General features: G+C 45.4%; 1 protein-coding gene across 1 annotated transcript in view; it reads right to left on the bottom strand.

Moving 5' to 3' along the window:
• Window positions 1-2,340: 2,340 nt before the first annotated feature.
• Window positions 2,341-19,030, bottom strand: part of LOC140393831 (chemokine-like protein TAFA-5) — a 650,941-nt gene continuing 634,251 nt past the window's right edge. The window contains exon 4 of the mRNA XM_072480331.1: window positions 2,341-2,468. Coding sequence (XP_072336432.1) covers window positions 2,400-2,468 — 69 coding nt within the window. The 3' untranslated portion in view covers window positions 2,341-2,399. The remainder of the gene's footprint in view (window positions 2,469-19,030) is intronic.

Genomic DNA, 19,030 nt, shown 5'->3' with positions numbered 1-19,030 from the left:
AAGGGGGGGTGGCCACCTAGGATGTGCTGGCACCATCGGATAGAGATCCTGCGGGAGAATGGACATGTGGTCAGTGAGAGGGAAGAATCACTATGTCTGACATGAAGAACACACATGTGAAAGGTCATCTGGGTGGGTTTTGGTGGATATTTAACTCTGTGGCGCAGGCAAATGTCGACGTCAGTGACCAATCTGCTCTCGACCACTCCCGCAACCTCCAGGGCCCATTCCTGGTAGGGGATAACGACTCTGTTGTCCGGCACCCTGCCCCGTCTGGGCCCTTTCCGATCTGCTGAGGCCAACTTCTCCTGGAGGGACAAAGAGAGGACATCATGAGTTGCACGTTTCATGTATCACAGAATAGGGGTAGGGGGGTGCTATGGCAGGCGTCAGGTGTGTGCAATGCCGATGGGCATGGGTGGGGTGGGCAGGTGGGTGCCATGGTGTGCTGGGCACTGGTGCGGTATTAAGCTGGGGGTGCGTGGGGCAGTACTGTGATAACCGTAGGGCCGTTGCAAGGGGTAGCGGCGGTCCGGTTGGCAGTGGGACCGGAGCTAGGGGGTCGATGTCAACTCACCCGTGCAGCCTGGTGGAGGTCATTTAGATTCTTACGGCACTGGGTGGCTGTCGTCCTGGTGACACTCCCCATGCTGATGGCTGCTGCCACCTGCCTCCCACGAGGCACTGGTTGCCCTGTGGCTGATCCTCCGACCCCCTCGAGGGAAGAGGTCATCCTGTCTGGACTCAACCGCATCCAAAGGTCGGAGGAGGACGGTATCACCGAAATGTTGGGCTGTCTGGGTGACGTCATGGCTGCATGCTGTCTGGGGTTTGCTCTGCAGGATCGATTTAAGCACTGCTCCCACCTGTTAGCAGGGAGCTGCTGAGTGCGGTCCAGGCGAATGAGCTGGTGGGACAGTCATTTCTTGTGTGAAGACCTTAGAGCATCGTTAATTGACTAATTGACATTAAATACCTGTGATGGTCTTGCTGGGTCAGCTGTCGGGAAACAGCCGGTAGTTCCTGTTCTCTATCACACTTAAAAGCTCTTCTATTAGACCGCACCCATCATCCAAGTAGGAGCAGTTCCTTGGGAAGCAATGAGGACAGGAAAGTTACTCTTTCCCTCCTCCTGCTTTGTTGAAAATAGCCAAAGTAGCTTGAGGATTGGCATCTAAGGACTCTATAGCAGTACTCTGAACACTTGCAGGAGAAATTATAGCTGAGCGCAGAATCTCTGTCACTGGAAGCCTCTCTGAAGTTTCACCTTGAAGTTCCCATATCCTTCAGTCTGAACTAAAGTTCTGATACGTGGTCATTTAAATATTTAAAATTTGAGGAGTTAGGTTCTTCACATTGAACCTCAGAGCGTGCAGGGTACAGTTCATTCTAGTTAATCGCAAGAATAAAAAAGTAGAAACCTTTAAGTGTTAAAATTCAAAAAGACCTTGCGTATGCTTATACAAGAAACACAGAACGTTAGCGTGCAGGTTTACCACACTATTAGGCAGGCAAATGGCATGTTGCTATTTATTGCAAGAGAATTATTTACATGAGTAAATGAGTCTTGTTACAGTTGTACAGAGTTTTGGTCACCGCATCTTTAGTATTGTGTGCAGTTTTGGTCTCTGCATTTAAGCAAGGATATACTGACATTGGAAGCGGTGCAGTGGATGTTCACTAAATTGGCCCCTGGGATGAGGGCGTTATTCTATGATGAGAAGTTGAGTAAATTGGACTTACATTCTGTTGAGTTTAAAAGAATGAGATGTGGTCTAATTGAAACCTACAAAATTCTGAAGGGGTTTGATCGGGTGGACACTGAGAAATTGTTTCCAACGATCAGGGAGTCTGAAACATTGGTGCATGGTCATAGGATATGGGACCAAGTGGCCAACCATTTAGGATTGAGATGAGGTGAATTATCTTCAAAGAGTTGTGATTCTTTGGAATTCTCTGCCCAAGAGGGTGTGGATGTTCCATTGTTGAAAACATTTAAGATTGGAATAGACACATTTTTTGGTCTCTCAGAGAATTAAGGGATCTGAGGGCAGCCAGGAAAATAGAGTTGAAGCCTAGCATCAGCCACTGGCGAAACAGGCTCGATGGCCATATGGTTTACTCCTGCTCCTATTTCTTGTGTTCCAGTATATAGTTCATCCAGTAATAACTACGGAGAATAATGTTGCTCAAAAACCCTAATTTTATTGACAAAATACCAGGAAATCCAAATCTGTAGGCCTTTAGTGAGGGAGTACAGTGGCTTTCCAATCAGTTTAGCTTTGCTGCTGCTCTGTAGCTACCACCTGCTGCTGCTCACTGATTTCGCATCACCCAGTATGCCCCTTTCGACGCACTACTTGAATTCCATGAGGTGAATGTACCTGCGCTGATGTTTGCTACAGGTGCCATGAGATACTTGTCTGGTGGATGCCACTGTAGCTTGCAGATATGTTCTTCAGGAACAACTGTGAAAACAAAAAGAAAATCTGTTAGAATATAATGTCCTGATAGTGTGTGTCATGTCGGTATGTGTTTGAGTGAGGCCAGTCGTTGCTTTCAGCACCATAGAGCCCTCAACTCAACTTACAATCCACACCCTTTATATCTTCAGATGCCAATAGGTCCAGCCTTGTCTTCATTATTCCTATGTGAAGGGTCCAAATTGAGGTCTGTGTGAAAGTAGAAATTGTTATATACTATATCTCATATTTGGGGCCGTAATGTTATTAAAAACCCGGTTTTAAAATACATACAGGCAGTGTGTCTACTAAAGCTGGAAGGAAAGAGTTGTAAAAGGTGAGGTAATTATTCATTCCAACCACTTGGTTACAGATAAATGGTGAATGGAATTGTGTTTTGATTACTGAAGATTTGCTACGTATAGATAATTTATGAGGGAATGTTGTTTAGTCCAGGCTAAGCAGGTCATGAAACATAGTAGGATAGAGATTATGTAATTAATGGGAGAACCAGGTTTGTCTGTGGTTTTGCAATTTGCTATAGGATTTCAATTTGAACAGAATTTTTGCCAAATGCTTTTAGGTTCAGCAGAAATGTACGAGAATCATAGAATCCCTATAGTGCAGAAGGAGGCCATTAGGCCCATTGAGTCTGCACTAGCCCTTGGAAAGAGCAACCGACTTAAGTCCATGCCTCTACCCTATCCCCGTAACCCAGTAACCCCACCTAATCCAGGTTGAGGGATAAATATAGGGCAAGACAGGAGAGCAAATTCTCCTGCGCTTCTTCAAAATATTGCCATTGCATATTTTGTCTTCACCTGAGAACACATAGGAGACCTTGGTTTAATGTCTCAAATTGAAGATACAATGAGATACCAGAGGATGACAAGTGCCTATCGAATTATAACCCAGCAACAGAGCACCTTCAGGAGGGAAGACTTCACTTGTCAGTGATCTCTAATGTTGATCACACCAGATCAATGGATAGATGTTTAATTAGCTTGGTGCCTGCACAATACAATATCACTGCGGATGTCCATATGCCCCAATGTTGCTAGAAATCCAGTCCCTAGTTGCCATCGATGAAGCATTCACAGTTGTTCCCCCTTGGCTTGTACGTTAGAGGACAGATCCTAAATTCACTTGAAAATGTGCTTTCTTATCTTCGAGGCCCAGGCCACTTTCCTGACCTAGGCACCCTTTACGGGTGCCCCTACACTCTGTTGGAGACCAGCAGGCCTCAACCATACTCTAGATCCCTTCTTAGCCAAGGAGCAGGAACTCCAAAAATAGAAAGCTGCCGCTACCTTGGCTTTCTTGTCTTGTAAGGATTTGGCAAAAGTTCCAACACAACAACGCCAGCCTGAAAGTATGACAAAAACATCCAGGAAATTTCACCAGAGTAATGCAGGAATCCAGTAGAATTCCAGAACGAAATCAAGGGACAGGATTCTCCTGACTCCCTGCCGCCTGTTTCACAGCAGCAGGAAGTGGCGCGCCGTTTGCTGGCGGTGGGATTCTCTGTTTCTGCCGCTGTCAATGGGATTTCCCTTTGAAGCCACCCCACGCTGCCGGGAACCCCGCTGGAGGGATCAAAGAATTCCTGCCCAAGGTCACAAAGACTGAAACAAATTGTTCTACCAACTAGAACCTGATCAAATGGTGTAAATATCTTTATGCAATATCAGAAAATCCAAGAAAACTCAAAATAGAGCACAAAACATTGTGAAAATGTATCAAACACTTTTGTCATACCATCCCAAAAATGCCTTGATGTGACTGCTAAGGTGCTCTGAAACCATTCCTTTAAAATTGAGAAAGATATGTGCCGCATGCAAATAAACAAATTATATAGCATTATTCAGCCTATGAAAAGAATCCGTGATAGGATGAGGAATGATGTGTACAGATCTTCAGTTCCCTCCTGGGATAACGTGTCAGTGGTACAGTCCTCAGGTGACAGAGGAAATAATTTACCAATAGACATTTCATCAGTGTTTAACCTACAGGGACTGTGTGAGGTTCTGGATAAACACATACTCTATCATTGCACAGACAGGCAGATGAAATCACTATTGTCCACATCTTAGTCCTGTATTTTGTGACAAGCTCCCCACTGGATTCTGTCATAGTTTTCTTTCAAAATGAAAAAAAAAGATCCAATTATTCAACAAAAAAAGTTTATTTTTAAAGACGTTTATCTTCCTTTTGCAAATGTGGCTATTGGAGTCTGGTAAGATTGAATTGTCATAGTTTATTATGCTTTGCAGCAGCTGTAAAAATGTAGATGAGTTTTTATATGTGAGCTTGTAATTACACTATCTGTAGCAATGTTAGCAGGCAACTGAGGTGTACCCTGCCTTTGAATTTTGAAACAAAGAGAATACGTTTTCTTTTCTCAATCTCACAGTACTCTAATCCAATCACACAATTCCCTTTAGTCAGGAAAGATAATAATCATGCTTCTAGTTATGTCCCACTGTGTATTCTTGATTATTATGGTATCCTGATTACCCAGTTTCCTTTGTCCTTCTCACAGCTGGCTTGTTGGCTCCGGACAACCTCTGCTTGGAATAAGTAAACTAACTCAACCAATTGTCCTGGCATGAATTAATTTTTTTTAAAGCCAATGCACAGTGTGGATAGGGCAAGCACTTAATCCATCTTCTTGCCTACTCCAAAACGAGTTCACATTAAAATTGACTCAAATTCAGGGTCTTTATAGAAGTGACATCCAAAATCCAAGCTGAGAAGAACAAGCACCTGATTACACCTGATCCCAGGCTTGATCCTATGTTTGATCTTAACCAAAATTGGAAAATTGAAAAAAAATTACAAGGTACCATACTGCTGGGTCCAAGCCAAGGCAACCATCTACATTCTATTCAACAATTACACTTTTCAAAATAATGCAAAGCTTTCAATAAAAATCTTTGCTTCAAAATTCAAGCACATAGTACACCTCACTTACTTGCTAACATCACTACAGATGGTATAATTACCACCTCACATATCAAAACCTATCTGTATGCCACAACCGCAGCAAAGTACAATATCTGTGACAATCCCGCCTTCAAACTTGCTATATTTAAAATAAACCTGGGTTTCAGTTTACTCTCATGCATGTGCTGCCCATGTCTGTGCCCAGCTTCTTTGTAAATCACAAATGGATGGGTCTGTGAGCTGATAGAAAACCGAAAGGGACCAGTGAGAGCTGTTGAACATGCCATTGGAGTGCATTAACTGTGTGCGCAGTCGATACCCCAAACTGTGAGCAGGCAGGTCACAATGGGCAAAGAACTTGGGTTATCCTAATTGGTTCTGTTCTTTACTCTCAGTAACAATTTGTTGTCGTAGTTCCCCTGCCTTCTCATGGAAGCACAAGTGTGAACAATGGGCGAGCCATTTAATCAGAGAACCATAGAGATTTATAGAACAGAAGGAATCCATTCTAGCTAATGTCTGGATCAGCTGTTTGTAAGAACAATTTAAAAGTGGCCCCATGGTCTCAGTCTGTCCCCATAGCCTTGGAATTTCTGCTTCATGTATGTATCCATTTTATTTCTTAACAGCTGCAATGGAATCTGCCTGAACCACTATCTGTCAAAACCTTTTATGCTGTGTAAAGATATTTTTTATAAGCTCTCACTTCTCTCAGTAATCATTTTAACTTGATCTCTTTGCTGCCTTCCCAACCAAAAGAAATAGCTTCTCCTTTGTCACTCTGTGGAAACCCTTCACTGTTTGTTTTAAATCACAAGCAGTTATGAACCACAGCAGGAACTGGGAAGGTGGCAAGGGCAGGGCAGCAAGGTGCAAGAGTAGGAAGAAATGCAGGAGATGCCAGATGCAGGCCACAGTGAGGACAGAAAAGCTAAAAGGACAATTGGCAGGTCTCAGGATACTGTAGAGTACAGAATGTCATTGAAAAAGCTGGAGCTCAAGAGCCCAAGAGCAGAAGGCCAGGTGTTACGTTTTTGGGGTTTTTACTTTTACTTCACAGTCGGGACAAAGGATAAACAGCTTGTCACATTGCAGGTTACTTAACCAGTTGTCAGAGTTTATTGCAAAGGTATTGCTTGGTTAGTCAAAGATGGAAGAGAGGGAATATCTCTCAAGTGCCTCTGATAATGTCACCACATAATCATGTGACATACTATACAGAAGGGCATTGGTCACAATACATAACATCCCTCTCCCTTTGCTTCTGTAATATACATATATATATATACACACACACACACAGATCAGTACGAGAACGTCAGTTCCGCTTTGACAGAATCCGTCTTTCAGAAGTCTTCATTTTCACACTCTCAGTAGTCTGTTCCATACTTGGCTCAGGCACATTATCTAATAAAGTTGGTTCTTCTTCAGCTTCTACAGATTCTATTGGTTCAACTGCTGTAGAATCTGAAGTTGACTCAGGCGTAATTATTGGTCCAGGGGTTAGCTTTTTAGATACCGACTTCAGATAACAATATTCTCATTTTGAAGTGAGGATTTGATCGGTGTGTCTACTCTAAACTCTCTTGTCATTGGTTTTCACCGTATAAGTAATAGGTCCTGTCTTTGCGAAAATTGTGACAGGTACCCACTTCTCATTTGAAGACTAAAAGGCAAAGTCACCATCGACCCAAATGATCATAGGCTGCTTTTCTCTTTGAGTGGAAGGGCTGACTGGTGGTGATTTAACCTGAGGATCACCACACCTCAGGCAAGGGGCAATGTTGAGAAGGTGGGGTCTTCATGAATAACCTCAAACCATGAATAACTTGAAGATTAGTTTCTTGTTAAAACTCTTTCTCCCTGCTCAAAATATTTTGAAATTGAAATTTGTTCACGATGTGTAACTTGGTTTTGTTGTTTGCTGCTCCACAGTGGTAGGATGTCAGACGGTAAGAGTAAATAAAATTTGGTTCTCAACTTCCTTTTGAAAAACAGTATTGTCGGTGAATTTTGGGTTGTCATAGATGTTTACAGCATGGATACAGGCTCTTCGGCTCAGCTTGTCCATGCCGCCCAGTTTCCATCACTAAACTAGTCCCACTTGCCCACATTTGACCCATATCCCTGCCCATGTGACAATATAACTGCTTTTTAAAGGAAAAAATTGTACCCCACTCTACCACTGCCTCTGGCAGCCCATTCCAGATGCTCACCACCCTCTGTGTGAAAAGATTTCCCCTCTGGTCTCTTTTGTATCTCTCACCTCTCACCTTAAATCTATTCCCTCTAGTTCTAGACTCCTCTACCTTTGGGAAAAGATGTTGACTATCTACCTTATCTATGCTCCTCATTATTTTACAGACATCTAGAAGATCACCCCTAAGCCTCCTACGCTCCAGGGAAAAAAGTCCCAGCCTATCCAACCTCTCCTTACAACTCAGACCATCAAGTCCTGGAACCATCCTCATAAACCTCTTCTGCACTCTTTCTAGTTTAACAATATCCTTCCTATAATTGGGCGACCAGAACTGAACACAGTTTTCCATATATGGTCTTACCAAGTCTTGTACAACTTCAACAAGATTTCTCAACTGTATTCAATATTCTGACCAATAAAACCTAGCATGCTGAATGCCTTCTTCACCATCCTGTCCACCTGCGACTCCACCTTCAAGGAGCTATGAACCTGTACCTCTAGATCTCTTTCTTCTGTAACTCTCCCCAACTCCTCACCAATAACTGAGTAGGTCCTGCCCTGATTTGATCTACCAAAATGCATCACCTCACATTTATCCAAATTAAACTCCACCTGCCATTCTTCGGCCCTCTGGCCCAAATGGTCAAGATCCTTTTGCAATCTTATGTGACCTTCTTCACTACCACAATGCCACCAATTTTGGTCATCTGCAAACTTACTAACCATGCCTCCTACATTCTCATCCAAATTATTAATACATATGACAAATAACTGTGGACCCAGCACTGATCCCTGAGACACACCACTGGTCACAGGTCTCCAGTTTAAAAAACAACCCTCCACAACAACCCTTTGGCTTTGGTCACCAAGCCAATTTTGTATCCAATTGGCTACCTCACCCTGGATCCTGTGAGATTTAACCTATATTGCAGCAACCTACCATGCGGTCGCATGAGCAGTGTTCTTATAAGGAATGAGAAACTTGTTTACTCTTAGCTAACGTTCCGTCATCCTTTGATGGCATTCTTCAATAACTGTACAAACCTCTCCCCCAATTCATTTGTGGGAGGATGATAAGGTGCTGTTTTTATAGTTATATACCATTGTTTCGAAAGGAGTCCATGAATTTCTTTGATGTGAGCTGTGTGCCATTATCGCTAAATAGTTGTTCCGATTTGCCAAACAGTGCAAGTAAATCATCCGTATGTTCAATTGTTTTTTCTGTAGTAATCGACTTCAGCGTCATTACATCAGACCATTTGGAATGTGCATCAACTAAGACAACAAACATATATCCTGCAATTGGTGCCGCGGAAAAAATATGTACTGTTTGCCATCGTTGCTTTGGCCAATCCCAAGGGTGATGTGGTTGCAGAGGTGGAGGATTTTGTATCTACCACAAAACTGACATTGACCGACTCTTTCTCCAATCCGTGAGTCTAGTCACGGCCAACAGAAATAACTCCTTGCAAACTCTTTCATATGTATTTCCCCTGGATGTCCTTCGAAGAGTTGATGCAGGATACAACTCCACTTGCATTGAGGAATGATGTACCATTAATTCAAGTTCCCTTGTTCGGTACGGCTTGAATTCTGGATTCCTCCTCTGTTTATCCAGTGGTATACCTTTCAAGACTATGTCCATGGCATTCCCCATCACAGGATAGAACCTCATGCCTCTTTGCACCTGAGATGCAGTAATAGGTACACTATCTACCTGGGAAAAGCACACATAGTTTACATAGCTCTCCTGTGATTCAGCTTTGTCCTGCATTGGTAAACACAATAGAGCATCGACATTCACATGTTGCTCCAATCTTCTGTATTTAATTTTGTAATAATGCACTGATAAGATGAGGGACCATCTCTGCAAATGACTCGCAGCTAGGGACAGTATTCCTTTGCATGGACCAAAAATCGTTATCAAAGGCCTGTGGTCTATCAACAAGGTAAAATATTTTCCATACAAGTAGTGATGAAATCGTCTGACTCCAAATATTATAATCAAGGCTTCTTTCTCCATTTGAGCATAATTCTGTTCAGTGTTTCTCAACGTTCCCGATTCAAAACCTATTGGTCTTTTGTCTCCATTTGGCATTATATGAAAGACAACTGCACCCATCCCATAGGGCGGTGCATCGTATGAGAGTTGTTTTTTCAACCACAGGTCGACTTCTGATTTCTGCAGCACATTTTTGACTTCAGTATATGCCACTTCGCTGTCCGGTGTCCAAGCCCATGGTTGGTTCTGTTTATTCCCTTATTTCCCTTTCTTTTAGTTTTGCTATGACCATTTTGATCCATGGATAAGTAATGGACCTGTGACTTTAATGCAGCCAATCTTTAAGTCAAAGAAGCAGCCTGTACACAGCCTTTAATTAAAACAAGCAGATTCCAGAAGGCTCTGCTGTTTCAGACTGACATCAGTGATGTCTCGATTGATTGACTTGGCTGGTGGCCAATGAATTGACCCAAATGTTTGTGCCCTGCCAGTGGCCAGTGGTGATTGGTCCTGGGCCCACTGACATGTTTCTCACTGTCACAATGCACTGTGATATCGTCATCAGGGAACGGTGAATCCCGCCCCTGATGAATTCACTCAAGAAATCCAGGGTGGGATTCACCCTTCCCCGAAGCCAATATCGTAATCGGCGATCGTAGGCGGAGAATCCCTTCTGACAGCCAAATTGGGGGCGACGCCGGTTTAATGCTGGTTTTCTATCCTCCGCAATCTCTGAAATGTCATCATCTCGTTGCGTGACACACACCATTGGAACGGTGTTGGCGTGTCACCTGAAGGCCCTTCCCCGATGCTTTGCCCCCGATTGGCCGAGTTCCCGACTGCGCGGGGGATGTGTGGGCTCAGCGGTCGGGACCCCGGCGTGGTATCTGCGGACAGTATCCAGCGCCGCCAGTCAGACTGGAGCCGTGCTGCTGGCCGGGGGAGCTTCCGCGAGGGTTGGGGGACTGATGGGGGGTGGCCACGGTGGGGCCAGGGGGGCACTATTTGGCAGGGCAGGTCCGCGCACAGCCGGCGGCATGCTTTGTGGTGCGACGGCTGCAGGTCGTCGCTGTGAGCATGCACGCCCACAGACCCAGCCATTCTCCAACTGTTTATATCGCGGGAGTCTGGAGGTTTACTCGACACAGCTGCTAGCCCCTCACCGGTCGCAAGATTGCTTTTGCCATTGTAAAACGCCACAGTTCCCCGCCGGTGACGGTACTTAGCTTTGGAAACGGTGAATCCAGCCCCTAGTGTAAGATCTCTCTCTCTCTCCAAAATAATGAATGTGAAGCAGAGACCAGGGGCGGGATTCTACGACCCCCCCCCCGCCGCTGTGTCAGAGAATCGCCGGGGGCAGGCGTGAATCCCATCCCCGCCGGTTGCCGAATTCTCCGGCACCGGATATTCGGCGGGGCGGGATTTGCCAGTCGGTGTGCCCCCCCGCCGATTCTCTCCCTCAATGCCAGCAAAACTAAAGAGCTGGTAATTGACTTCAGGAAGCAAAGTACTGTACACACCCCTGTCAGCATCAACGGGGCTGAGGTGGAGATGGTTAGCAGTTTCAAATTCCTAGGGGTGCACATCTCCAAAAATCTGTCCTGGTCCACCCATGTCAACGCTACCACCAAGAAAGCACAACAGCGCCTATACTTCCTCAAGAAACTAAGGAAATTCGACATGTCCACATTAACTCTTACCAACTTTTACAGATGCACCATAGAAAGCATCCTATCAGGCTGCATCACAGCCTGGTATAGCAACTGCTCGGCCCAGGACCGCAAGAAACTTCAGAGAGTCGTGAACACCGCCCAGTCCATCACACGAACCTGCCTCCCATCCATTGACTCCATCTACACCTCCCGCTGCCTGGGGAAAGCGGGCAGTATAATCAAAGATCCCTCCCACCCGGCTTACTCACTCTTCCAACTTCTTCCATCGGGCAGAAGATACAGAAGTCTGAGAACACGCACGAACAGACTCAAAAACAGCTTCTTCCACACTGTCACCAGACTCCTAAATGACCCTCTTATGGACTGATTTCATTAACACTGCACCCTGTATGCTTCATCCGATGCCAGTGCTTTTGTAGTTACATTGTATATGTTGTGTTGCCCTATTATGTATTTTCTTTTATTCCCTTTTCTTCTCATGTACTTAATGATCTGTTGAGCTGCTCGCAGAAAAATACTTTTCACTGTACCTCGGTACACATGACAATAAACAAATCCAATCCAATCCAATAATCCCTCCTTAGAATCTGATAACACTCTGTTTAAGAACAGGCTGATGTAATGCATGAGGTCTCTCCTGGAAAAGCTGTGAATAAGATATGCTGCTGAACTTCAAAGAAGTCATTACGGGCTGTAGGCCAGAGACTTTAAACCACACTCATACTGTGAATAAGGTGTCTCAAAGAACCTACCATCTGAAGCAAGAATTATTTCCTTTTCACTTAGTGCTAGGGGCTTAGACGGGGCAGAGTTTGTAAGGAGCATCCAGGAGGGCTTCTTAAAACAATATGTAGACAGTCCAACGAGGGAAGGGGTTGTACTGGACCTGGTATTGGGGAATGAGCCCGGCCAGGTGGTAGAGGTTTCAGGAGGGGAGCATTTCGAGAACAGTGATCACAATTCAGTAAGTTTTAAAGTGCTGGTGGACAAGGATAAGAGTGGTCCTAGAGTGAATGTGCTAAATTGGGGGAAGGCTAATTATAACAATATTAGGTGGGAACTGAAGAACCTAGATTGGGGGTGGATGTTTGAGGGTAAATCAACATCTGGCATGTGGGAGGCTTTCAAGTGTCAGTTGAAAGGAATTCAGGACCGGCATGTTCCTGTGAGGAAGAAGGATAAATAAGGCAATTTTTGGGAACCTTGGATAACGAGAGATATTGTAGGCCTTGTCAAAAAGTAAAAGGAGGCATTTGTCAGGGCTAAAAGGCTGGGAACAGACGAAGCCTGTGTGGAATATAAGGAAAATAGGAAGGAACTTAAGCAAGGAGTCAGGAGGGCTAGGAGGGGTCACGAAAAATCATTGGCAAATAGGGTTAAGGAAAATCCCAAGGCTTTTTACACGTACATAAAAAGCAAGAAGGTAGCCAAGGAAAGGGTTGGTCCACTGAAGGATAGGCAATGGAATCTATGTGTGGAGCCAGAGGAAATGGGCGAGGTACTAAATTAATACTTTGCATCAGTATTCACCAAAGAGAAGGAATTGGTAGATGTTGAGTCTGGAGAAGGGTGTGTAGATAGCCTGGGTCACATTGAGATCCAAAAAGACAAGGTGTTGGGCGTCTTAAAAAATATTAAGGTAGATAAGTCCCCAGGGCCTGATGGGATCTACCCCAGAATACTGAAGGAGGCTGGAGAGGGAATTGCTGAGGCCTTGACAGAAATCTTTGGATCCTCACTGTCTTCAGGTGATGTCCTGGAGGACTGGAGAATAGCCAATGTTGTTCCTCTGTTTAAGAAGGATAGCAAGGATAATCCTGGGAACTACAGGCCGGTGAGCCTTACGTCAATGGTAGGGAATTCTTCGAGACAGGATCTACTCCCATTTGGAAGCAAATGGACGTATTAGTGAGAGGCAGCATGGTTTTGTGAAGGGGAGGTTGTGTCTCACTAACTTGACAGAGTTTTTCGAGGAGGTCACAAAGATGATTGATGCAGGTAGGGCAGTGGATGTTGTCTATATGGACTTCAGTAAGGCCTTTGACAAGGTCCCTCATGGTAGACTAGTACAAAAGGTGAAGTCACACGGGATCAGGGGTGAGCTGGCAAGGTGGATACAGAACTGGCTAGGTCATAGAAGGCAGAGAGTAGCAATGGAAGGATGCTTTTCTAATTGGAGGACTGTGACTAGTGGTGTTCCGCAGGGATCAGTGCTGGGACCTTTGCTGTTTGTCGTATATATAAATGATTTGGAGGAAAATGTAACTGGTCTGATTAGTAAGTTTGCAGATGGCACAAAGGTTGGTCGAATTGCGGATAGCGATGAGGACCGTCAGAGGATACAGCAGGATTTAGATTATTTGGAGACTTGAGCGGAGAGATGGCAGATGGAGTTTAATCCGGACAAATGTGAGGTAATGCATTTTGGAAGGTCTAATGCAGGTAGGGAATATACAGTGAATGGTAGAACCCTCAAGAGTATTGAAAGTCAGAGAGATCTAGGTGTACAGGTCCACAGGTCACTGAAAGGGGCAACACAGGTGGTGAAGGTAGTCAAGAAGGCATATGGCATGCTTGCCTTCATTGGCCGGGGCATTGAGTATAAGAATTGGCAAGTCATGTTGCAGCTGTATAGAACCTTAATTTGGCCACACTTGGAGCATAGTGTTCAATTCTGGTCGCCACACTACCAGAAGGATGTGGAGGCTTTAGAGAGGGTGCAGAAGAGATTTACCAGGATGTTGCCTGGTATGAAGTGCATTAGCTGTGAGGAGTGGTTGAATAAACTCGGTTTGTTCTCACTGGAACGACAGAGGTTGAGGGGCGACCTGTTAGAGGTCTACAAAATTATGAGGGGCATAGACAGAATGGATAGTCAGAGGCTTTTCCCCAGGGTAGAGGGGTCAATTACTAGGGGGCGTAGGTTTAAGGTGCGAGGGGCAAGGTTTAGAGTAGATGTACGAGGCAAGTTTTTTTACACAGAGGGAAGTGGGTGTCTGGAACTCGCTACCGGAGGAGGCGGTGGAAGCAGGGACGATCGTGACATTTAAGGGGCATCTTGACAAATACATGAATAGGATGGGAATAGAGGGATATGGACCCAGGAAGTGTAGGAGATTATAGTTTAGTCGGGCAGCATGGTCGGCACGGACTTGGAGGGCCGAAGGGCCTGTTCCTGTGCTGTACTTTTCTTTGTTCTTTGTTCTTTGTTTGTTCTTGAGCTTTTGTTGATATAATGTTTCAGAGATAAGAAGTACAGTGGCTCCTGGGTCTACTTCCATTTTAATTTAGCTTCGGATAGACCCAAAATCTCCTTGTAGCGCCTTGCATCGATAATACACTGAGTTTTAGTCCTTTGATCCCTGTAGACACCATGGACGGGATTCTCTGCTCCTGAGGCTAAGTGTTGACGCCATCCTAAATGCCATCGCGTTTTACGACGGCATCAACAGGCCCCCAGGATCAGTGATCCTCCGCCTCACAGGGGGCCAGCATGGCACTGGAGCCATTCACACAGCTCCAGCTGCCGATACCAGCGTCAAACGGGCGGCGCGGGTCTGCTCATGCACGCTGCGGCCGGCGTGAATTTGTGCATGCGTGTTACAACTGGCACAAACTCATGCATGCGCGCTAGTTGTCTTCTCCACGTCGGCCTCGACGCAACAAGGCAGAGAGCGACAGGGGCCTGGCGCGGAGTAAAATAGGCCACCACCAGGAGAAGCTGGCCCGCCGATTCGTAGGCCCCCATCGCAGGCCAGGCCACGGTGGAAGCCCCCCACCCCGGGGTCGGATTCCCCCCGCCCCCCCCCACCAGGCCGCCCCCCGCAGAATGAACGGCGAGGTCCCGCCGGGTAGGACCACACGTGAACGGCGCCAGCGGGACTCAGCCTATCTCGGTGGCCACTCGGCCCAACGCGTGCGGAGAATCGCCGGGGGGGGCCGCATAGATCGGCCCCCGACCGGCGGCGCGCCGACCGTGCTAGCGCCAATGGTGCCGATTCTCCGGTCACCGGAGAATTGGCGGACCGGCGTCGGAGCGGTGTCACACAAATCGCGCCCACCCCCGCTGAATCTCCGACCCGGCCTGGGGTCGGAGAATCCTGCCCCATGTCTTCTTGGGAATTTTCAATATCTTCAGTCATTCTATAGACTCTTTTTGTGAATTTGGGTGCATTCTTGGCATCAAACATCTTCGAGGTTTGAAGATTTTTGTCTGTTCCAGCATTCCTCTGTTATGTCACCTTTCTTGCCACAATTACAACATTTATTTTTTTCAACACCAATATTCCTGCCCTATGCATGTTTGCATATTGAGAGATACGCTTTTTGCAGTGTTCATCTTGCCTATTTTGGCACTAGCTCCAATTTGGGAAGCTTCTTTAACAACCAAATCCATAGACACTGATGTTTAAATAGCAAATTTGAGTGTTAGAGAAATTTCTGGCAGCAATCGTCTCTGGATTGTCTCATTTCTCAATCTGCACCCAAGTCTGTCTCACAGCGTGCCCTCAAGGGTCAATCCAATCTCACAATTCTTGGCTAGCCTCTGTAGTACAGCTACAAATTACGAAATATTTTCACCCTCTTCTTACCCATGTTGATGATGTTTGAATCTTTCTGCTATGATTAATAGTTTGTGCGAGAAGCATTCTTCAAGGGTCTCAGTCAATTCCTCATAAGTTATTGTACCAGGCTTTGCAGGATGGACAACACTTTGTAATGTGTTAAAGTTTTCCATCCGTTTACACTCAAGACAGTTGCTATTTTGATTTCATTCGGTATCCTGTTTGCAGTAAGGTAGTACTAGAATCTCTCTTCATAGGAACTCCATGATTCACCTTTCTCACCGAATGGCTCCATAGTGCCACCTTGTCCCACTACTGTAGTCACCTGCTTTTAAGTTGTTATACTTCCTTTAACTTTTCCTCCCCTCTAATTTCTTTCTCTTTCAATATAATTTGTATGATTTCTTTTGTTGTTTCTGCAAAAATGTTCTCAGCTGGACTGCGGCTTTAAGAAAAAAAATTCTTTGTAAACACTGATCTGTTTTAAATTCAGAAAATTCCAGCTGTAATTCTGCTTAATCTTGGTTACTATTGCGTTATTTTTCATTTTTATGCAGTTGCTTTTCCCTCTCTCAGAGTTTGAGGATCAGGCGAAGCAGCCCTCCAGTGCAAAGGCATGCCAACTAGCTTTTTTTACAGCCTGTCCCCTTACTTTCTGGCTTTCTCTTTTTCAACCGATTTTTTTTTCTCTGAGCTCAAGTGTGCAAATCGCCTGGCGCAGCATAGAATCACAGAATGCCTACAGTGCAGAACGAGGCCATTGGGCTCACCAAGTCTGCACCAGCTCTCTGAAAGAGCACCCCACCCAGACCCACTTCCCTGCCCCATCCCCTCCTAACCTTTGGACAATAAGGGCCAATTTATCATGGCCAATCCACCTAACCTGCACGTCTTTGAACGGTGAGAGGAAACCGGAGCACCCGGAGGAAACCCACGCAGACAGGGGGTGGAAGTGCAAACTCCACACAGATAGTTACCCAAGGTCATGATCAAACCCAGGTTCCTGGTGCTGTGAGGCAGCAGGGCTAGCCACAGTGCCACGATGCTGCCCCTCAACGCGCTGGCTATAAAATGTTATTTTCTTCCCGTTGCGACTCTCCGAGCGCTCCCGGGCCATGGTCTCGGTGCAAACATTTAAGAACAGTCTTTTTTCTAAAAATAAAAATAAATTTAGAGTATCCAATTCATTTTTTCCAATTAAGGGGCAATTTAGCATGGCCAATCCACCTAGCCTGTACATTTTTGGGTTGTGGGGGCGAAACCCACGCAAACACGGGGAGAATGTGCAAACTCCACATGGACAGTGACCCAGAGCCGGGATCAAACCTGGGACCTCGGCATTGTGAGGCAGCAGGGCTATTAAGAATATTCCTGAGTGCTGCCTATCACTTCTAAAATTAACATGCACGCTGAAACCCCATTCCCAATGCTCGGTTTTCCTGCTGCAAAGTCTGTATTCGTAAAGCATTCCAATTTTATTCTTATGGCTGTGGTGCACTCTAATAAAATTATCAGCCACTGACAAAGAAACTAAGAGACACTGAATAGGTTCTGGCAGGAATCCACTGATTTCAGTTAGTTTCCCTGCAGCAAATACATGAGGCTGCAGTGAACTGTGGACATCATAAACTGGATAGGAAATGGTTAAATTCCCAGTGCGACTAGGGGAGCAGCTACTGGTCCCCAGAAAGCCAGGTAGGGTTGAAACAGCAACATTACCAACAACATTACCACTATGCCACAGTCTCCACCAGGTCTTTTACTGTCAACATGGCAGCATTTTAGCAGCTGAATAATCCATGATGCATGACCTGATGATCTGCTTCTGCACAAGTTTATGAGTCCACCCTTTGGCTAAGCATGAGTAATGCCATGATGAATCTACTGGTCTCTATCGAAAATAAACATTGAAATGAAACCGTATGCATTCCAATTTTTTTGAATGGAGAGCTTGATTATTTCAGAGTTAAATGGAATTCTCACGGTTGTGCCATACTTCCCCTAACAAATCAGGGGACATCTATGTGCTGATGTGCATCAATGTAAATACATGTAAATGAACACACACTCAACCAATAGATCAGTTAGATAGGATACGACCAATGGACATTCATGATACACACGGAGGTGACACGACCACAGAGGGGCATTACACCAACCCATATATAAAGGACACCACACACAGGATCTTTCCAGTGGAGACAGTCAGTGAGTACAGACACAGGGTTGATTCAATATTACACCTACCACGTGGCTTGCAGCAACTGGTTAGTCAGTCTGGGTAGCTATAGTAGGATTAGCAGTAGTGTCAAACCCGAGTAATAGAAGTGTAAATAGTTTAATAAACATGTTGAAGTTATCTCCACGTCTGAACCTTCCTTTGGCAAGTGCACCGCAAGGAAGCCGCTTATGTCACATCTACAACATAACAAATCATGGTACCAGAGTGAACTGTTTCAATCCATATAGCCATACCTCAGCGTACTGTGACAACCAGCAATACCCAGGCAAGATTTTCTAGATCCGGGTTCCGCAGCAGCTCCAGTGCCACGGCGGTCTCCGCGAAAACTGGCGGGCATTCCGGCAAATGTTTAAATTCTTCCTGGTAGCAGCTGACCTGGAAGACCTGGCCGATGCTGAAAAGACAGAGCTTCTCCTCACCATCGCCGGTGCCAGAGCAGAAGAAATCTTTAAAAAATTCAAGTTCTCCAAAGGGCAAAACAGGAGCGACTTCCAGGCAGTCCTGGACAAATTTGACAAATACTGTGAGGAAAACACACTCCAACCAGCAAGAAAAGGTAAGAGAAGCACCAGCGCCAGCCTGGCCAGACGGCATATTCCTTTCAGGTGCAAGGTTCTAGTTTCACACCATCACCAGGTATTTATGCGAGCAGCAATTCTGTTTCCAATTCGACAGGCTTCAACGGTTCTCAGCAGGATCACCCTTCCAGCACAGCATGTGGCCAGAACCAGTATGTACAGTCTTATCTAACTTCAACATATGGCACATCCATGACCTCGAATGATACTGTTGATGGTACCTCTTCAACGTCAACACCTCATCAGCTACAAGATGCCATCTAACATCACCATCACAAACATCGAAAAAAGAAAGGGACTCCAAATCTGACAGCAAAGTGATTTGACCACTACTTGGTTCCTGTGGCACAGGGACGTTGATG

Source organism: Scyliorhinus torazame, chromosome 17, assembly GCF_047496885.1.
Source record: "Scyliorhinus torazame isolate Kashiwa2021f chromosome 17, sScyTor2.1, whole genome shotgun sequence".
Taxonomy (NCBI): domain Eukaryota; kingdom Metazoa; phylum Chordata; class Chondrichthyes; order Carcharhiniformes; family Scyliorhinidae; genus Scyliorhinus; species Scyliorhinus torazame.
This window is presented reverse-complemented; position numbering and strand designations above follow the sequence as displayed.